The sequence below is a fragment of the Orbicella faveolata genome, unplaced genomic scaffold (genome assembly GCF_042242905.1).
Source record: "Orbicella faveolata isolate gen_17 unplaced genomic scaffold, um_ofav_v1 contig_2, whole genome shotgun sequence".
Lineage (NCBI taxonomy): Eukaryota > Metazoa > Cnidaria > Anthozoa > Scleractinia > Merulinidae > Orbicella > Orbicella faveolata.
This window is the reverse complement of record NW_028301547.1, coordinates 17,915,475-17,936,544: the sequence shown is the minus strand read 5'-3', so window position 1 is coordinate 17,936,544 and position 21,070 is coordinate 17,915,475. Positions and strand designations below refer to the sequence as shown.

The 21,070-nt window shown below is 37.7% G+C and overlaps 4 protein-coding genes and 1 pseudogene across 4 annotated transcripts; 3 read left to right on the top strand and 2 right to left on the bottom strand.

Annotated features, from left to right (window-relative positions):
* Positions 1–108: 108 nt before the first annotated feature.
* Positions 109–8,276, top strand: LOC110046397 (uncharacterized). The gene is made up of 6 exons (XM_020752086.2): positions 109–556; positions 3,736–4,059; positions 5,266–5,583; positions 6,211–6,289; positions 6,848–7,050; positions 7,571–8,276. The coding sequence occupies exons 1-6, from the start codon at positions 109–111 to the stop codon at positions 7,876–7,878; spliced, it is 1,680 nt and encodes a 559-aa protein (XP_020607745.1). The 3' UTR covers positions 7,879–8,276.
* Positions 8,277–10,697: 2,421 nt separating this feature from the next.
* On the bottom strand, positions 10,698–12,818 carry LOC110046392 (dynein axonemal light chain 4-like). The gene is made up of 3 exons (XM_020752083.2): positions 12,621–12,818; positions 12,435–12,518; positions 10,698–11,382 (listed from the first exon to the last, which is right to left on the bottom strand). Exons 1-3 carry the CDS (start codon positions 12,702–12,704, stop codon positions 11,218–11,220), a joined length of 333 nt encoding a protein of 110 aa, XP_020607742.1. The 5' UTR covers positions 12,705–12,818; the 3' UTR covers positions 10,698–11,217.
* A 9-nt stretch (positions 12,819–12,827) lies between these two features.
* LOC110046390 (endonuclease V-like) lies at positions 12,828–19,049 on the top strand. Its single transcript, XM_020752081.2, has 8 exons — positions 12,828–13,106; positions 13,292–13,469; positions 15,570–15,704; positions 16,435–16,474; positions 16,903–17,015; positions 17,421–17,492; positions 17,759–17,887; positions 18,360–19,049. Exons 1-8 carry the CDS (start codon positions 13,045–13,047, stop codon positions 18,537–18,539), a joined length of 909 nt encoding a protein of 302 aa, XP_020607740.2. The 5' UTR covers positions 12,828–13,044; the 3' UTR covers positions 18,540–19,049.
* On the top strand, positions 13,812–15,164 carry LOC149112250 (uncharacterized; annotated as a pseudogene).
* On the bottom strand, positions 18,790–20,296 carry LOC149112249 (anaphase-promoting complex subunit 10-like). The gene has a single exon (XM_089290045.1). It carries the CDS (start codon positions 20,289–20,291, stop codon positions 19,734–19,736), a length of 558 nt encoding a protein of 185 aa, XP_089146171.1. The 5' UTR covers positions 20,292–20,296; the 3' UTR covers positions 18,790–19,733.
* Positions 20,297–21,070: the final 774 nt, after the last annotated feature.

The window sequence follows — 21,070 nt, the reverse complement described above, 5'->3', positions numbered from 1 at the left end:
AGCAAAATTTTGAGGTAGGACTCCATCTGGGCTACAGATTTTGCAGCAGATAATTCCACTCACACAAGAATTTCATTTTCGATCGAGCGTTCGAAAGTGATATACGACATGTCCGAGCCGCAAGCACTCTTCTATTTTGTCGCTTCAGCACTTCTTTTACTTCCATCACAAATACACTCACTTCATTCTGGAGACTTCAAAGTGCTGATCTCAAGCAGTGGCTCAACAAAACTAGGAGAAATAACAGCGTTTGACGCTGAAGTTGTACTGAATTCGAAGCCTAAAACGCGAACAAGACATGCTTCAAATGAAAATATAACCTACGAATTCTTCTGGAAAGTACCTTCCGGGCCGTGGATAAAGCACAGTCAGTCTACGCATAGATGGGATAGCTTTTGCTGGCGATGGAGCAGTGGTGGACAGAAAACAGTTTCTGTTTATGTGCGGATTCTTGTTTGGAGTTATCCAGATTCCACGGATGAACGAAGATACCACAATGGCTACAACTCCTACTACGCAATGAACCGTACAGATGTTACAGTTACTGGATCCGACGGTATAAAATTTATAAAATTTTAAAGTTTGTGTTAAAATTTCTTCCTGTTTACGATGGTATAATTCATGTAATTGCATTAATTTGCATGCTTTGACTTATTCAGTGGTGTACTGTAGCTAAACGGAAGTCTTTGCATGTTTACAATATTTGCCATTAGCATGAGCGATTCAGTTTCTAAAATATAAATATCATCTAGCAGTGTAGTCAGGAGGCAGCTCGCCAAAAAACGATTTTCACTAAACATTTTGAGTAGAAGCAGGCAACATAGCTTAAAATCTTCGTCTTGCCATCCTGATTAAGAATTGTGCTGTTGCCCACTCCAAATGTTATGATATTTGATATTTTTTGTCTAGGTCCTCGCTCCTGCAGCATGAAAGCGAGGCTGAACTGTAACATTTATGTAAACCCAATAAAAAGTGTACAATACGATGGGGAAATAGCTGAATCTTTGCTACTTGACGATTTGAGTTTGATAGACAGTAGTGTAGGAGATAAAATGCATCACGTGATCAGTTATGAAGAGTAGCGTGACTTTCCAATAAAATCGATTTTAAAGCATAAAAGACGCTCTATTCACAATTTCCTTTAATATGGTTTTCAACGTACTGGCGTTTTTCATTTTGATTTGCACATCCAACAATAAAAACACAAAAATGCAATAGGTGATCAGCTTTGATGGGTCACATGATGTAATGAAATCATTCCATTTTCAGTCATTCTATAGCGTTTCCAACCTATGTAACATTTCCCATGAGTTAGGATTTTTCATGTAAAAAGACTGAACTTTCTTCTACTTGGACGCACGGTTTAAGCCAGAAATACAAGCTTATAAACCATAAGCAAAGTATCTTATATTACAGAAGACCACCATGTGACTTCCACCTTATCAAAGTCATAGGTCATGCTTCATTTACCTCTGCTACAGTGTTGCTGTTGTTTCTGCACCTGTCGCCACATTTACATGCCTTGGAACAGCAAAGAGATAGTCGAATCCAAGTGCAGCGTCGGTTTACACAGCATCCGCCTTCTCAGGAGCACCCACAGTATGCTTAGTAACTGTAAACATGCCACTGACACTTCTTCTCGCGTCATTAACTTTGGCTACTTCCCGATGTCATCTACGTGTGAAAACCTTCAAGCACAATGATGACATCCTTAAGCACTTGCATCTTTCCCCATTGCAACATCTTTGCTTTGTTGTATAGGCCCTCATCCATGGTAATAACAGTGAACTTGCCATTTCTCAGGTGCGTCATTGCCTTGCACCTTAAGATCACCGTCCAACGAGTCTCAAATTCATGTGTTGGAGTATTCACAATGGGAAGTGGACCCACCACTGTGACTTGTGGTTTTTCAGTCGCCAAAAGCTGGTTGAAACCAGTCAACCCTGGGATTGACTGGAGTTCAGGTTGTTGCTCATGCAAACGACCAAGGATCCAAGCTAGGTCCTTCTTGTGAGACTCATCAATTAGACTGCTGTCAGGTGTGTACCACTCAGAAACTACTGTCTTCTGTATTTCAGGTTCTGGTTTCTTGTTGTCCAATGACAAATCGGTTAGCTCATGAAGTTCCAATGGCACTTATAGATCCAGCCGCCTGTCTGACATAGGAGACAGCTCGATATCCATGGCTGGTTCTCCTTCCTCTTTGCGACGAAAGGCGGCAACCTGCGTCGCATGGAATGTGCCCATGCCACTGAGTGTCTCTTCATTTATGTCTATGTTATCTACAGGAAAGTGAGTGTAGCCTGCAGGTTTTGTGGTTCCAGTGAAGTTACGAGGAACAAACACCTTACCGCTTTCCTTGTACCTTTCAAGGACATCATTTACAATGGTATTGTCCATTCTGAGGACAGTGTCATAATTAACCGAAAGGCTGGCAGCATGTAAAAGCTGTACCAGTTGTTTTGATCTAGTTGCCTGGTGAACGGTAAGGCCTATTCCAATATGCTTAGGAGTTAACTTATGCCCTCTAGAAGAAAGAAATATTATATCTTGACATATATTCAGAATACGGGTTTTCACGTCATCGTGTGAGTCTTGAAATAGCCAGTGCACAACAGTGATATCAACATGAAGAGACTCTGGAACAATTTCCTCTGCACTTGCCTTGCTTATTTTTCCAATACAATCATGGTTCGCGAGACCTTGATGCATAGCACTATTGACTGCCCTAAGGAACTTGAGACCAATGGATGCAACTCGTGATGTGATGTGAAGTGGGTTTGAAAACTCAAACATTTACAAAGAATGTAAGGGCTCATTAGCACTTTTGACACCCAGAGATCTTGCATTTTTTGAAAGCTAATATCTCCTTCAATATCAAACCTAAAAAGCTAAGAATCTCACCAGCTATTAAGTTTCAAAAGCTCTTGAACAGTTTGGAGTCACTTCATATCCAGCAGGATGCCTCCTCCACACAAAATCATATAGTTCTAATAAGGCAAAAACTATGTAAACTGTGACTTCAGCAACGATCAACCCATTCATTGGTTACATTTGATGAAGGAGAATGGACACTGATTTTGCCAGTCAACAAATGTTGGTATGCTGTCAGTGAGTGACCACCCAAGGGCTTATTGACTTTTTGTAGCTCAGTAGAAGGGGTGCTAACTACAGCAGGAACATGGTTCTCATAGTTACACTTCAAATTTTCTAACATGTTCAGTGTTATGTTCAGATGGGAAAGCAGTAAGACTAGATATAATTTTCCCAGCTAATCGGTCTATCTATATCATTTCCTGAACTGTCACTTTTCCAGGGGGGCCTCTTATTGGAATAGGTGCAGTTAGTAAAAAGAGGACTGTTAGAAAAGGGGCGTATCCCCACGGTAGGCTTGGTAGGAAAGGTAACAATTAGAATTAAATCATGTGCTTTGAACACTTTATACAGTAAGTGTACCAGGCATCTAGTGTCAGCTAAGACTCAAGCATTTGCCTATCATGTGACTATGGTCATTTTGTTTAAAGCATTTCAGACTGTCTGTGATTAGCCAGTGGACTAGCATCACATCCAGGAAGAGTAGCAATCACTTATGCTATGGAAACCAGTACAAGCTCTGGCAGTGTATGCCTTTTTTGCTTCTTCTTTTTGACTTGTGAAGAAGAATGAAATAAGTAATGGTTTGAACATGTGTTTCTGTGCTTTACTTGCTGATTTGCCTTCCCTATCTATCTACAGATGACATTATACCGGTAATTGCAGTTTTGGATGCCCACCAGGATTCTCCAGAAAACAAAAATGGAAGCAACACAGACCATGAGACTTTTGTCGCAGGAATGGTGCACTTGAAAATTATCATTAAGAAACCTCAAGATTTAGATCTTGAAGGGATAACATTCGACTGGTGTTTTGGAGATGGCTCACAGTTGCATAATTCACAACTTCAAAATGTGACTCATAATTTTACTACCGTCAGATCTTGTACCATCAATGTTACTATCCATGGAATGAGCCTACGCAGATTCTATTTTGGAACTGCCAATAAAACATTAGAATTTACAGGTAGGATATACTTACTATGAATGTCTCTTTTTATACTATGATATTGTGAGTTCTTTCTTGGAAATAACTCCCTCTAAGGTGGATATTCGCATGACCAGTTCTAGCTGTCCTCCTTAGAGAGATGTCTATCTTAGAGAGAGGTCCCTCTTAAAGAGACAAACAGGTGAAATCCAGGCAGGACCAGCCAGCCAACTATTAATACCTACCAACTTTTTCCGAATCACAGTTGTGAAATTTCTATCCTGGGAGTGTCAGCCGTACAGCCCAAACTAAATTCAAGCTCCTCTTTCCAACCTTGAAATAAGCCAATCACAGGTTCGCACCAAAAATGTCAACCAATCAATGGCCAGTCAGGGTTTCTCTGGGAAGGAAATATCACGACAGCTATAACTAGGCACTGATTGGTCCAAGTAAAAATATGGGAAACAGTGAGAAAGGAATGTATGTCAGAAGCAGCCACATGGGGACAGTGAGAATTGTATGAGTTTGGCTAGAGTGACAAATGAGACTAAGGGGGCCCCAAGAAATACTCCTTTACGCAGTCCCATTATGCGAGAGAAACCAGGTATAAGCTCCAGCAATATGGACTACTTGGCCCCTGTGTACAGCGACTTTACCTTATCACTCAGATGTGAAAAGAGAAAACACATTTTGCTATCTAATTGTATTTTGTTTTATTAGCTAAGAGCAGGTTTCAGTAATTCGACTCTTGGTGTAGTAAAACCAAAACCAAAACCAAAGTAATTGCCCGCTTACTTTCAACACTCAATTAAAAACCGCTCTATCATGGTAAAACAGAGGCTTATAGCCAATGAGAGTGCTCAGAGATGGGGACGGTGGGCTCATGGTTGCCGTGCTCATCTCCAGATCAAGCGGCTGGGGAAGTTGTGTTACATTCCTAGGCAAGACACTTTGCCTCTCTCCACCCAGGTATATAAATGGGTACTGGCAAACTTAATGCTGTGGGTAACATCCCATCCAGGGCGGAGTAGAAATACTCCTAGTCACTTCATGCTACAGAAACCGGGAAGAGCTCCAACGTAGAGACCCACTTGACTTGTATCCAGACTTTATCATTTACTTTTTATCTTCAGAGAGTCCATAATATCATCATTCTCATCCTTTTATTTCACTCACACTTGTAAATACTAAAATTATGATGTTTGATGTGAAATCTCAAAATAATGTGTGTTTTGTTCGTTTTAGCCAATATTACACCCTATTTGGAAATTAAGAGTTCTACTGGACCTAAGCTTCCGTCTGGTCATGCAAATGCAGTAGCCAAGAACAGTCCAGTTACATTTGAGGTGAAATTTAAGGATCCATTTGAGGTGATAACTGGGGTATCTATTGACTGGAAATTTGGCAATGGTACTTTGGTGAGACGCAGGAAAAACACAACAATTGTCCATGCATATGATAAAGAAGGAAGCCATAAGTTGTGGGTGACTATCAGGGTAGATACCAAATATTTTGAAAAAACGCCCAAGTTAGACCCAATTATCAAGACTCTGTATGTAAAAGGTCAGTCTATATTCTTCACTTTTCACTATAAATAGTAATGTCTAATAAAACGCTTATTAGTATGAGGTATGTGCAAATCTGACAAGAGTGAAGACTTTGAATTCACATTGACCTGTGAAAGAAATCAATACCATGCTGGGACCAATCAGATAGTAGATTGAACCACACAGTTAATTAGGGTTCAGGTTTGTGTTTTTTTCATGTCACATCTGGGATGGATTATCTCGGAACACAATAACATGCCACTAGTAATTCTAGCATTCACGTTTTACTGATTCACATTGTAAGCATCAGAATGGCAACCAAGAACATGTCTGATGATTTACATGTGCTCTGAGGAATTGCAAAAGATTATGCTGCAAATACTTAGTGTGAAAGTTTTGGTTAGAGCAGAGTTACTTTATCTAGTTATTCTCACTACTGCTGCTGCTGCTACTGCTGCTACATATCCTTGTCATGCCCTGCAGGACACCTAAGGCCATAGTCATTCTCATTAGCCCCAAAATATTATTAATTTTTGTAGTGTCATTAATTTAAGTCATTTACTCACCAAAAAAACTCTACTTCAACTAAGCCTGTCAGGCAAGCGACCAATATGCCATAATGTAATATATTTTTTTGTTGCAGAACGTGTATTTCTTGCGGTGCAGCACAAACCTTTGCTGCAAGATAAAATGGTTGTATTCAACATCTCTTGTAATGGAAGGTAAATAATGTTTAGCTTTTTGCATGTTTTTTTCTTTGTTCATCTGAAACTGTTGAAGTTTCCCCTTACATGGTCCTGCTGTTATTCGTGATCAGTTGATTGGGACTTGGTTAGGTTGTCCATAAAAGCTTCCAATGCACTAGCTAATATTTCTTCAACATTCATGTACCATTTGTACCTTTTTTAAAACTGTTCTCTGCTCACTCTCCACCCAGGTGTATAAATGAGTACCAGCAAACTTAATGCTGGGGGTAACCCTGTGATGGACTAGCATCCCATCCAGGGGGAGTAGAAATACTCCTAGTCATTTCATGGTACAGAAACGAGGATAAGCTCTGGCCTCATCGGCCACTTGGCTCTTATTCAGACCTTTTTTACGTTCACCCACATAAGTTTATTTTGAGATATCTTTCCTTCCCGGTTTGAATTTTCACTCAAACCATGGAAATTTTAAGAACTTTTCAGGATCTGCCACTTGAAATAATATTCAGGATTTCAGAAACCTTGTGAGCACAACTGTTGATTTCACCATAATGATTCTTTTCTTTTCTCAACCAGCCTTCCTGTATCCTTTCAATGGTGTGTTTCAAAACAGTGCAACCTGCCACCTGGAGATATTTGCAGTCCTACCATGGAGCACAAAAACTCTTGTAGCTTGATAGTAAATCACATGTTTCACGATTTTGGCAAGTATTGTGTCCATGTTGGGGTAATGAATGACGTCAGTGGCACAAACACATCTCTCATGGTAAAAATCCCAGGTAAGCTATACATATACACCAATGTGGACACGGATTTGATTACAGCCAGGCGCCATACACATATGGGTGGGTGGTGAATTTTGTTGGTTCTTGCCTTGATCCAAGGGTTTTCTTCCAGCCACTCCAGTTTTCCTCCCTCCTGAAAAACCAACACTTTGGGTGCTGGATGTAGTTTCGTGTGAATTTTACAAGTGGTATATTTTCCAGTGAAATACTGCTGTCCATTTAACAACATACTATGAAACTCACACCAGTGTTAGGTTTTTGTCACGTAAACACCCCCCTTAGTCAAGTTCACTGACATTGTTAACTGGATAGGGTTAAGTAAACTTATTTTGTGCACATCATTAATAGCATTATGGGACACTAGCATGATACAAGGTTTGTAGGACCAAGTAAAATAAATAAATAAATAAATAAATACATAGTTGTTATGAGAAATCTATTACATGACAAAGCTTAACAATCGTTTTATTAAAAAATGAGGTTGTGCTTAGGTTATATTTTTGCTCTTTTTTAGGTGATCCGAGACCTAAGCACAGCACTGGCAAAATTTCAGCTGGAACGCTTGTTTCCCTCTTTGTTGCCGTCCTCTTGCTAATAACTGTTGTGGTAATAGTTGTGCGGAAATGGATTTATACTGGGAGAGAAAAGACAGAAAGGGCTGACTTTGATTTCAGAGATGAAGATACTGCAAGTTTGTCCTCTGTTGATTTGTATGGCAAACACTCTTGTTTTCCAAGGTGTGGGGTGTGGGGCTCTTGTACAAGGCAAGAATGTGTTCCACTTCGAAATCAAGCTGGAGATTACAAACCGTATACACTATAACCTCTTCACTGGTTTTAAAGTGCCTTTACTGTGGATAGTTAGCAGTGAAAGGTCTTTTTTTAAAAGTGTTTTTTAAAAAGTTATTTTAAATCATGATTGAATGTTGCAATCCCTCAAGGATACCAAGTAACTGCTAAGTCTTGAATTTAGAACATCTATACAGTTTTGTTAGTACATGTCAATCATAAAAGTGACAAAAATGATCATGAACTTTGCAAGAATGCATAAAAGTACAATGTAGAAGATAAATTAGTCTATTTATTAATATATTTTGTGCCATATATTCTACAGAGTTAACATCAACATTAGAGTCAGAGCATTGAAAGTTTTATAAATATTTGTAAAAAGAAAATAAGGTAAATAAAGAGGGCAAGTAATAAACAAAACTAGTTGTGTAAGCTGTTTGAGATTGCTTGTAATAATGTTATCACCTTCCTCATCATCACTGGTCCTTGTTACAGCATGTGAAAAGGATGAACCATGCGCTTCTTTTTGGGCCCCTCTCCAACATTGGAGTGATCATCTTCACAGGATAAAGAGACCAAATTCCTTAATCTGATTGTAATCATCATCTCTCTTTTGACACTTCATTGAAGCATAGGAATTCTGGAGGAGACCCCTTTTGTTGAAATTCAGGCTAAATATCTTGGAACTTAGAAAGAAATTCCTGTCTTTTGAAGTAGCTATATTTGTTTGTTGTTAGTTCTTATCATGGTTTTTCTCTGAGTTCAGCTTGGAAGAGTCCATGCCACAGTCTCCGTTCTTGTGTCGTTTATGAATTCTCATGTGCTGGCTGTAATGCCTGGTACATTGGTGAGACCACTCGCCACATTTGTACACGTGTCCACAAGCACCTTGTGTCAGACAAGGCTTCACATGCTTACAAGCACTTGCAGTCATCAGGGACTTGTCGTGACTCGTGCTCTGCAGAATCTTTCACGATTCTAGATTCTGCTGCCTCGAGTTTCAAGTTAAGATAAAAGAGGCGCTGTTTGTTAAGTGGGAAATTCCAACTCTAAACCAACAGCTGAGGCACTTAGATTTGTCTCTTGCTTTTCAAGTCTTTTTCATTTTTTATTTTATTTATTTTTTATTCTGTTTCAGCTACTGTTGGTGTGCACCAGCAGTCCTTTGTTTCCAGTATATTCCAATATTCAAGTTGTTAACGTAAATTTTATGGCATAATTCTATAATGTAATCATGCATACGGTGAAAATTCAACAATCGTCGAACATTTGCAACTGAAGATGACATAGGCATGTCGAAACATGTTTTGTAAAATGAAAAATGTTGTTTCCTTTTTAAGGGCCCATTAACCGATTTATGCATGCACTCACGCATGTAGCTAAGTAGTTGAAATTTCACTTCTGGTTACTTACGTCAGCCTGAGGGCGGAAAATAAAAACAACTCAATAACTTCTAAATTCGCTTGTATTTTAGATGTTTTTCTTTGTGTTTCACAAAATGCAAAGTAAAAAAAGTACAAGCAAAGACAAAATAAGAGAAAGACAGAAAAACAAGAGCTATAGAAAGAGAAAAAGCAACCCCATGTGGCTTTGTTTGATCTTACCAAAGTATGCTGGTACTGTAAATTGCACATGTGCTGATAGGGTAACTTCCAATAAATATCGGGTGCACTTCCGCTTTCTTTAAATGCTAAAGGAAACGCGGTTTTTCATTAAATCCAGCCTTTTTCGATGGATTTGGATTAAAGCCAACGTTGGAAACATAACTATGCATTCCTTTTTTGGAATCATGCTTTTTTCAGAAAATTACGCATTTTTCAATATTTTGAAATTCTCTCATAATCTGAACTTTTAGAAATGAAACAAAATCTATGCATAGCGTAATAAGGATTTAAATTAAAATATTAAATCAATGAAAAAAATCCTGATAAAATAATTTACCTGGGAGCTTTTGCATTTGTTCAGTATTAATCACATGACCATGGGCGTGGCCTGAGGACGTCATCACTAGTGTAACTGATCATGAAAAAGTTAAAACACATGAAATAACCCTGAACTAACAAAAAATGATGAGGTTAAATGAGAATAAATTTTCCTTAGCAACGGCTCAAAAAGATCAGTTATTGGGCCCTTAAAAAGTGATGTTACTCTGCTGTTTTTACCACTCTCTGAGTTCTGGGTCACCCCAAACCCTTCCCCCGCCCCACCACCAAAAAAGAATGAACACTACTAGCAGTAAATTCCAATTTGATCTGGAAACAGTGGAGGAAGGGCCTCTCTGTGGGATGTGCCCACTTTAAATTCCTACTTATTTGTTTTTAATTATTTATTTACATATTTATTATCTATCTATTGATTTATCTATAGATTGATTGAATTGTACACTTTCTTTGTCCCCATGGTATTTTGAGTCGTACAAAAATTGTTCAGGTGTAATCTTGCTATCAGTCCTGCCAAGATGGAGGTGAAACTGAAAGACAGAGATGTCTTCTCTTCTGTGCTTGGGAAAATATGGGGAATCTCTGTTTTTTTGAAAGTAAAGTTTGGCAAAGAATTTACAACTTGTTAATATTATCCTGTTCACCACAAGTTGTCAGAGTGGATTAACTCAATCAAAATACAAGGAAGAAAAATTAGTGTCCTAAACCTGAGATCAACTGTAAAACAATCTAACATTTTAATATTAAATTATTATTGTAAATACCATTATTTTTAACTTTGCCATTTAACAATAATTGTTAAATGCTAAAGAGATAAAATTAATGGTGTTTACAGTATATAATGTAAATAAGCATAGACACGGACAACTACAATAAGTTTAATTTTCAGTGGTCATACTAAATCATCCAGAAATTATTATTTTTTTTTTTATTTTTTTTTTTTATTTTTTGCAGAAATCATTATTTTATTTGCTTGAATGAGGTTTCTACATTACTTTTGGTACATTATTTACAAATATCAGTGTACAAAAACAAAACAAATTAAGTTGAGTTTGGAGCACAATGTAGCTTGTGTTGCAAAGAAGACCTTCATGAAACATTAATGCTCAAGTGCTACATGAAAAACAAGCTCTCTCAATAGCTACCAAAGTAAAAGTGACATATGCTAGACTGACTGGTGAATAAAAGATCTGAGCAGGCAGTCAAACCTCTTCTAATGAAGATACCAAGAAATTCAAATATCACATTCACCTTATCTTCACTCTTGACAGTTAAAATTAAATAGAGTCTCCTTGTTTGGTAGAGGAAGAAAGAGTCCTAACAATCACTATTTCAGTATTGCCTATTAAGCATGCAATATTGTTTTGTATGTTAGTCTTGTACATGTAACTGTTCCAACAACAGATAAATCTTCATGTAAAATAATGGTCATTTCAGGAGCATTTCCACACACAAACTGCTACAGTCCCTCCAAAATACATGTAGAGAAGATTCTTGACTTCATGTGTGAGCTCAAAACCGTATCCTTCACCCACCACTGCGTGCCAGGAAGAGCCAAATTTCTTGTCCAAGCTTTCTTTTATCATCTTTGCAGCAGCCTGTAAACAAACATGATTTCAAAATTTAAATAAAGTCTTGAGTTATAATTTTGGCATAACATTCCATGGTCTTTTCAGGTATATGTTCTGACTTTTAAGTCAGACTTTTAAGCTCCAAAGTCTATTTTTTTCTTTTTTTTGGAATGGCAATATTGCTACACCCTTCTCATCTGATGGTGATTTTAACAACACGACACCATTTTGTTCAAGGTTCAAACAGCCAGGTACATTGGTTAAGAAAAGAAGTGGCAACACTTTTGAGTGCTTGATCCCTACAGTTTAAACCACAGTATGTATCTGGGAATTAAACTAAAACGGTAGATAAATTACATGCTATTTGCTGTCGAACATTTGACAAACTTCTATCGATTTCATTGAGCTTTGAGTGAGGCATGGTTAAAAATTAATGTTTCCTGCCTTGGGAATATTTGCTTAAGTATACATGTTTGGAATTTGAAATCTTCGTAAACCAGTAACTCACTCCAAGTAATTTCTTTGATGCAGCCTTAAAAGCTGGTAAACAACAAAGAATACAAATGCAGCAACAGTGTAAGTCAATTTTATTCTCAAAACGTTTGCATAGGCATAGCCCATATAGCCTTATAAGTTAATTGACTCTTGTTGCCTGAGGTTCTCATTACGACCTTGGGCACCATGTGGTCTGAAAAGAGGTGTTGTGTTGTCTGGATTATAACATGTACCATCTTTTTATTATTATCATCATTATCACTGTCTATTAACGTTCTTCAAGTGTACTCCTTGAGTGACATATTACCTGCACAAAACTTGAAATTATATAAAAATTCTAACTTTATTAGTTAGACTAATTACACCATGCACCACTTGTAACACAATTTATACAAGTCATTAGAAGTAAGAAATTATTATATAATTAAAAGAGTGATGAGGTGTCAAAAGTGAAGCAGAAATGACAGAAGATATAGACTCCATGGCAACTACATAACTTGAGTTGAAATCTTTTCAACTCGCTTAAAGATAACCTACGGCTAAGATAAGCTTATTATTTTGAGTTGTAACTAATTTAGACAAACCTCGTTATTCGCTGAAAACTTTTCACAAGCTGTTACACAGAGCTCCATTGCTTCAGTTCGCATTTCATCATTCATGTCCGAGTACTGAAATTTAAATGTCAAGGAAGAACATTGAGATTTTATACGGTGTATGGAAAATGGAGCTTTCAAAAAGCTTATTTTGCAACTGACATTCCATCGACTTACACGGATCAAGGGGTAACTGTGTAGTCTTTTGTAATCATATCCTCCACTTTCCTGTGCTGCACCTCCTTCTGGATTTTCTGCCATTGAATAAATACTTCAACAAAAGACAAAAATGCAAAAAAAATCCCAATTTTTAGCTCCAAAACATACAAAGATGGCGCTGTACTATCTTTTATGTGGTTACTTGTTTCCATGGAGATTAGGGCCTCGTTTTCACGTTTTAGCTTCGCGCGCCATCCCGCGCATTGTCTATGATTTCCCGGGAAATTTTCAGCTGATTTGTGATCAGGCTGATGCAAAGCTCTATGAAATCTTGCAATATTTTGTTTTGTCTGGTGTTTCGCTGAAAGAGAATTATTTTACTCGCAGAAACTGTTGCAATGAAACTGAATCGGTTACAAATGCTGACGCAACCAACATCAAAATGGCTGCCATAAATGATACCGAAGTGACCGTGGAAAATAACATCGTTGAATCATGGAAAAGGTAAGGTGTATCCTAACTCTGATTGTCACTTAAACTTAAAAAAAAATTCTCCAAGTTCTAGAATCTCATTTTAGTGTGTTTCTCTCAGTCTAGGATTTTTAATCAAGGGTCTCTGCATCTCAGCAATTGAATTTTACCATTCATTACCTTTAAAATGATCTTCATAAAAAAAATTATATTTGTAGGGAACAAATTGAGCTCAAGAAGAAACTTGTTACTGAGGACTTTGTTAAATGGGGAGACTCTACTGAAGATCCTTTTAATAAATTAAACCTGATTGGTGGAGTTGACATCTCTTTTCCCAAAGACGATTCAGATCATGCATGTGCTTGCTTGGTGGTGCTGAGCTTCCCAGAACTGGAGGTACGATAATAAAGATAATTTTTATTTGTAAAACTCTTTTGCCCAAAACTTATGGTCAGCGAAGTGGACTCTGGATCAATAAGCTTAAATTATCCAGGGCTTGAGCATTGGCTGGAATCACTGTATTGTTCTTAGACTTTCTTCGATAACCCACTATACTCTCACTGTTCCTCGACTCTCCTTGAATGGATATAATAACTGCTAGCCAAAACAGGTACCATCGGATGGTAAAATCTTGATGGAAGGTGGTAATAACTGACAATAGGCTAGCATCCAATTTTTGACTAGTAACAACACTTCTAGTCACTTCATGGTTCCCTGGGAGGTAGTTGCAACTGACAGATGCACTTGGAGACAGTTCAGACTGCGGACTTGCCCAGTTCAAAAGGGACCTTGCACCACAGTCAGAAAAGAAAAGAGCCAATAGGGAGGCCATGCTGCAAGTTCACAGAACAGAACCTTCTCTTTCCCCTGGTCTCCACAGCCACAGCAGCTGCTGTTTCAGAGTGTGACATCCAGAGACACCCAGAGGCACAACTCCTTGTTCCTTTGGGATGAACAGGTGCCTACTATACTTCAAGTCACTTCCTCATGCTTTGGAAAACAGCTTCAGCACTGATGAACCATCTACCTTCTCCATGCCCCGGCCATACCCATGCATTCCCTAACCTAAAAATAACCCAATGAAAAGTATAGCATTAATTGGGCAACTTAAGTCAACAGATGCTTCTCTCTGCATGCTTATTGTTCCATCTACTTAAGGGAGAACCTGAGATAATTTGAACCTGAACATCTTACAGGGTATCTTCACAAGGCATCTCCCACTTGCTGCATAATATTTCCTGATCTAAGAGAATCGAGGAGGCAGCGTGGCCGAGTGGTTAGGGTGCCAGACTTGAAATCTGGAGGTCACAGGTTCAAGTCCCGCTCTGACCACTAAGCTGGATTTGTTTCTCGGTATAGACCCTGGTTCAACTCCTTGGTCATGCTTGTACATAGCCAACTGGTCTGCCTCCTACCAGTTGGGATTTGTAACCATGTTATGTTCATTTGAATTATTTGAAAATATTGAAGATCCAATACCAGGATTCATTATAAAAGAGGTAAAAAATGTTCTCTGGTAAAAGTCACTGCTGATATCATAAGAAAGAAATCTTTGACTCCTCCAACACCTCCACCTGAAGAACTAGTTGGGATGTTCTTCAGTTGGACTGACCCAACGAATAGTCAGAGCTTCGCGGTCCTTCCCTACATCAAAGGTATTACTGAGCCTCTTTCTAGAATTCTCAAAAGTCATGATATTCGAGTAACCAACAAACCAATCAAAACGCTGCAACAAGAGTTCCCTGTTCCTAAGTTTCGACCTCGGATCGACAACCAGTGCAATGTTGTTTACAAAATCCCTTGTGGGTCTTGTCCCTGGAGTTACATTGGCGAGACAAAAAGATCGTTTAGTACAAGACAAAAAGAACATATCAGAAATACCAAACAATGTGCTAAAGGCTCCATTATGTAGCGAAACATACTTGGACCTTTGATCATACCATCGACTTTAACAATGCTGAGATCATTGACAAAGACAACAGCCGCATTAGAAAGATGCTGGAATCCTGGCACACAGCGAAAACGGTCGAGGCTGACAACAATTCGTGCCCTCTGCCAGGACAATATAACATTCTTTTAAACAAACACTAATTTTACACTTTTAGCATTCTCACATTCTTTCACACATATTCTATTTAGTATATGCCATTCGCTTGTTATATTAAAAAACTTTTAGGTCTATTTTATCATTTCAGTTTTGTCCATCGAAGACAGCAGACTGGCTGTTGAAAGCTCACAACTTTAAACAATTTTACCAGAGAATGTTTTTTACCTCTTTTATGAATTATTTGAGTCCACATTTGGTTTCATTGGCCCTGAAAAGCCCCATTGGAGGAGTGGTCAATTAAGATATATTATTATTAATATTATTGTTGTTATTGTATTAACATTTGTATGTACCATATTATTACTCTTTTTGACAGTTTAATTTTTTTTTTCCTGAAAATGACACTGCTTATAACTTAACATGTTTTCATAAATTATTTACCATTGCAGGTTTTATATGAGGATCTAACCATGGTACATCTAACATCACCTTATGTTCCAGAATATCTGGCTTTCAGAGAGGTTGGGTTTCTTGTTGATGCAATTTCCAAAGTAGGAAAAAGCAAACCAGAGTTACTTCCTCAGGTGATTTAATAGTTTTTTCACTACATTATAAATGTTAGTTATACAGCTGAATATCTCTCTTTTGTGACATCCTTGGAGAGAATTATCTGGCTGTAGTAAAGAGTCAAAATTATATTCCACCCCTGAGCTGCAGGACTGTTAGGTCATTATAACTACAAATATACCAAAACTAGAATAATTTGGGATTTTTTTAACATTCCAGACAATTTTTGTTGAAACCTCAAGATTCACTTTAATTTCAATAAATTCAAAGATATATAGTGAAGATATCTGTTTACAAACATTGTTTTTGTTATTTAAATGTTCAAAACGTTAAACAAAAGAATCCTTTGTTTCATCAGCCAATAGTTCTCTGGTTGGCATATTAATAACAATAGGTGAGGTCACTTATATCTTTGTTATTGATATTGCAACAGGTCAGAGAAAATCAGCCGTGTTTTAATTTGCCAAGAGAATGTGACAACCTGTCAAGGGATGTTGGTAAAACCCTGGAGGAAAGGCAGTTGTTTACCTGGGTTCAGCATGCTGCTTTTGATTGTTTATCAGTTATACAGAGAAATATTATTGTGTATGTTGAGCTGGGCAAAAATATAAGACATGGCAACAGATGTTTTAAATCAGTTAGTAAATGACTCATTTGACTCAAAATTTGATATGAAATCATAAGGGTTGATATTTCTCATGATAGTTACCAGCAACACTTAGCAATTTGTTTCTGTTGTTTTTGAAGGTCATTCTAGTTGATGGAAATGGGATGTTGCATCCAAGAGGTACAGATAGTTATATTTGCCATAATAAACTTGAGCCCTTATCCCAAAATTAAAATTTAATTATTTAACATTAATATTTTGCTCAACAAGCAGGGGGCAAAGAAACTTGTGTGCATGGTAACCCAGGACTAGTGGAATTGGTATTCAGGCTAGTGGAATGGATTCTGTCCTTTCCTTGCCTGGTGGGCAAGTGATGATTTTTGGGGAAAATGTCTAAATTAATATTAATCTTGCTACTAAGGAATTTATAGGGGTTAGGTCAAGCGATTTGGGGGCTGGTACATCATAACAACTTGTACAAAGTGTAAGTTTGAAAACTGGTTTTCTTTATACTCCGAACAAGTATGTTGACAGGAATTTTTGAAAAAAAATAAACTGTTTAGATTTATTACTGTTTTCACAGCAAACTTGGTATCTTGAATTTGTAGGATTTGGGATTGCATGCCACCTTGGAGTTCTGACAGATATTCCTACCATAGGTGTGGCCAAGACCCTTTTCCATGTGGACGGGATAGGGCGAGACTCCAAACATGCTGAGCAGGTGAGGGATCAATTACAAGTGATTCATCAGACTGTTGGAAGAAACTTAAGAATTGACCTAACCCAGAGAAATAAGGACATCAACAAGATTGGAAACATAAGTTGCACAAATACTGGTGACAGTCTGGGGGAGGTAAGGGGAAAATCCAGTGAGTGAAGTACGAGTGTAGGCACTTGCAATTATTATTATTAAATTATAACGTTCATCAGTCTCTGCACCTCAACACTTGCTTCACTTAACAGTTTTTTATTATTATTTACAAACCCTTCCACCATTCTACAGACTGAGTAGTTTTCACTATGACATTGAATGAACATAATTTTTGGCTGAGGCCTTAATAATTTGCGTGTGGGAATAAAAAAATGTAATTTAAATTTGATGATTGTTTTGTTCCACTTTTAACAGATTAAAAGCCTTTTGAAAACTGGTGGGGATAGTTTTCCACTGTTAGGCTCTTCTGGTATCACCTGGGGCAAGGTAAGAGGGCACTTATACATTTTGGATCAGGTACCACATAAGGAAGCATGTAAAAACAGTAAACACAAAGCAAACAGAATTTTGTCTGCTTTGTTTGACGTGTTAGATTCTCTATTAGAGCATTGGTGGTGAAGCTGTTAATGTTCAGTGAATGACATCTGCAAACTGTGCACTGCAGACTTATAAACTGAAATATTGTATTCCATTTCCATTACCAAGAGCTAACTAAAGATTATTTGTCTGACCATTTCATTGTACATCTTTAGGCTTTAAGAAGCACTCAACAAGCTTTCAACCCTATCTATGTGTCAGTAGGCCATAAGATAGGACTGGAAACAGCCGTGAGTCTGACACATGCCTGCTGTCTGTATAGAATACCTGAACCCATCAGACAAGTAAGAAACTAAAGTATTGAAAATTTACTGTCTTTTGAATTGCGTTTGGCTATCTCTGCTCACAGATACATTTTTTCTAGATCCCATCAATTTTTTTGCAAATTCCTAGCAAAACTTTGCTTTTGTTGAAACATAACAGTCTGTAGTCACACCCATAACACAAAAACAGTCTAGGTGGCCTGTTTGTAACCCAGTGTTTACAGGCAAACAACCACAGTTAATTTTCCAAAAGTCAGTTGTTGCAAACTAAGCCTGATTCTTAGACAGCCCACGTTGCTCACAGCTACTTGCTCTGTCCATCTGAGAATCGGGCTTTTGTAAACTTGGCAAGTCCCATTTCCTTATCAGGTTACAGTGAACATTACTTCTAATAGTGTGACAGAGCACTCCCTTTTTTCATTCCAAATTAAACTGAACAATGCCATTGTGATAATCTTTTTATCATTTTCTCCTTACTTCATTGTGTTTGCAGGCAGACATCAGATCTAGAGAGTATCTTAGGCAGCATTACATTGAAGAATTGAAAAACTGTTCCTGCAGAACACAAAACAATGATAATGATGCCTTCATAGTCACACAAAATAATGAAATAAATCAAGCAAGTGTTGTAGATGATGCCAGTCAGGCATTTGATGATCTTAAACTCAGTTAAACAACCATGAGTGGACAATTTGTTGGGATTAGCAACAGTTTGTAAAATAATGAATTTGCCAAAACATTTTTCCTCTGCTAGATACAATCGGGCTCACTCTTTTCTTTCCTGCTAGAAAAATAACCTCATTCATCCATAATAAAAATCGAGAAATCACCTTCCCCTTTCTATAAAAGATAAAAGCAACTGTAATAGTAAGGTCATTCTCATTGAACTGAAATTATGTTACAACTAATGGACTTGGAAAATATTTAACAAGTAGACCAAAAGCTATTTTATTTTTAGCATTTTTACCATATTAAGGAAATCCAATTATACTCTAGTACAATTATTTTATCATGTATTTCTTAACTACCCACAACAACTTTCTCTGAAGAATGTGAAAGACAACAAGAGCACAATTTTATCAAGTTTTGGAGAATAAAATATAACTTAAGTCATTTTAGATGTAAATAAGCAAATCACAGGTCTGAAATAAAGCTTGTACAAGCAATCACTTATCAAAGAAAAGCTAATGACTTTCAATAAAGAAAATTTGTGACTCTAAACTGCTAGCTCTCTCATATGGATGTCAGATGTCTTTATAGACTGTCTGTATAAATTCACCAGTTTATTCTGCAAAATGTAGTGGCCTAACAAGGATCTGGACTGAGAAAGAAAATCATGAGTGTTTTCCTTTGTTCTGGTGTATGGTCATATGTACATGAAACAAAAGAAAATAACAAATGGAACCAAGGGTAATTTTGAACCAACACAACAGATACCAGCTGTCATGGTCTCTAACTAAAAAAGGTCTATTTTTGAAACATCAGCATTTCATATATTCAGAGGGTTAATTTATCATAGCTGATACTTGCCATCCTTTTGCATCCCCCCCAATCCCTACCCCACCAGACATAGCACAACAGTTGTGTAAGATATCAATAACTTAATAGCATTGAAGATTACATTGTGCACTGTTGTCTAATTGGTCCACCTCACTGTGTGTACATGTGATGGACTGCTTTGCAGAAAGAGGCCTAACACAATTAATGCTATTCTCGTTTAACAAGATGCAAGTACTAAAGTTGCCCCGTATTTTGTAGTCTAGCACAGTTAACAATAGCACCATATAGTTTCAAACCCATACTACTGTAATGAAACTTCCCGACCAGTCAGTGTTTGAATTAATCGGGTTAAAAACACTAAACAGCTTTACTTGATTGTGCTGTACATAGCACACTCCACAGAAGTGAATGTCGGCATTTTGTACGTTCCAGTGTCTGTTAAAGGCGCGTGAATCTTGATCTGCCTCATGTGAGTGTCCCTTCCATTCTGATGATTTGCCAAAACAGCGATCTGTAACATGTAAGTTCGTAAAGGTTTGTCCCCATCTGACAATGATACGGTTAACCAGCCATTGGGTTCCTCTAGCTCTATCAGTTCTATCTGGTGTAAGTCATGAAAATGATTTCCAGCACGAATGGATATTTTACTTGGTGTGTAGCTCTCGTCTAGTTTGTAATCGGCGTACAGACAAATGTTCTGGATGGCCGTTTTTCGCCGGAACTGAATACTGATCAAATGCGGTTGTGGTCCATCGGATTGCCAGTACGTTTCTAAGTTTCCATCGCGAAGCTGCTCTACTCCGAAACCAGGTTTACATGACGATAAAGACCACACTGCTTGATCACCAATTTCCCGGTATTTCTCGCCCGTAATGCCATCAATTTGCTGTTCGGCGTTCGAAAAATCCTCAGTTCGAACCGCCATTTTGAATTTGGCGCCCAGTAAGCATGCGTCGATAAGTACAGCCGCCGGGCAGCCGCCGAGATTTCTTGACGGCCACGTGACACAGCGCCATATTGACTTCGAACGGACAACGAAAATGGTGAGTGTTAACAGTTTGTATCTCAGTAATTTGTGTGATTTTAGCTTTCTTTAATTGCTCTGTGAGAGGCTTTCTTTTTCGTTTAAACTCTGGGCAGTTAGAATCCATAAATTATGTCGAAAAAGTATGCAAGATATTACTTAAATTAAACTATTCCATTTTGTCTCCGTTTGTTGTTGGCTCAGACAGACAACCTTTAAAGTATGATTAATATTAAAGCTCAGTAGCTCGTGGGGCCGTGCAAAAACATAATAACATTAAAATTATATTTAACTTCGTACAAAGAGCTTATAAGTTTAACAAGACAGTGCACGAGAATGAATGAAACCAGCTCAGCACATGAAAACGATTTTAGCAGTACATGTACCTGGATTTACTGTTGATCCTTTTATTGTTTTTTCCACCTACAGTTTGCAAATTATTATGAGTGATTTATAATTTATGTTTAGTTTCAGTAGGATCAAATAGTTCAAAACATCTAAGCAAGTAAGAAGTTCACAGCAGTAACTAAAACTGGCCATGTTACAAGCCAGTCTCGTACGGCCTATTTCATTTCAGTGTGTAGACCCTTGGTTTTAAAACTTGATTCGCCTGTCATCATTTGCCCATATAGTAATATGACCTTTACTGGCCAGTTTGCATGGATCAGGTTTAACGTAGA

Excerpts from the sequence above, each read along its gene's own strand:
- LOC110046390 (XM_020752081.2), top strand. The coding sequence starts at position 13,045 with ATGGCTGCCATAAATGATACCGAAGTGACCGTGGAAAATAACATCGTT. Across the intron at positions 16,475-16,902 it reads TGGGATGTTGCATCCAAGAG|GATTTGGGATTGCATGCCAC; the intron begins GTACAGATAGTT and ends TTGAATTTGTAG. Across the intron at positions 17,016-17,420 it reads ACTCCAAACATGCTGAGCAG|ATTAAAAGCCTTTTGAAAAC; the intron begins GTGAGGGATCAA and ends CACTTTTAACAG.
- LOC149112249 (XM_089290045.1), bottom strand. The coding sequence starts at position 20,291 with ATGGCGGTTCGAACTGAGGATTTTTCGAACGCCGAACAGCAAATTGAT.
- LOC110046392 (XM_020752083.2), bottom strand. The coding sequence starts at position 12,704 with ATGGCAGAAAATCCAGAAGGAGGTGCAGCACAGGAAAGTGGAGGATAT. Across the intron at positions 12,519-12,620 it reads ACAGTTACCCCTTGATCCGT|TACTCGGACATGAATGATGA; the intron begins GTAAGTCGATGG and ends TTTAAATTTCAG. Across the intron at positions 11,383-12,434 it reads AGTTTTCAGCGAATAACGAG|GCTGCTGCAAAGATGATAAA; the intron begins GTTTGTCTAAAT and ends GTTTGTTTACAG.
- LOC110046397 (XM_020752086.2), top strand. The coding sequence starts at position 109 with ATGTCCGAGCCGCAAGCACTCTTCTATTTTGTCGCTTCAGCACTTCTT. Across the intron at positions 557-3,735 it reads TACAGTTACTGGATCCGACG|ATGACATTATACCGGTAATT; the intron begins GTATAAAATTTA and ends ATCTATCTACAG. Across the intron at positions 6,290-6,847 it reads AACATCTCTTGTAATGGAAG|CCTTCCTGTATCCTTTCAAT; the intron begins GTAAATAATGTT and ends TTTCTCAACCAG.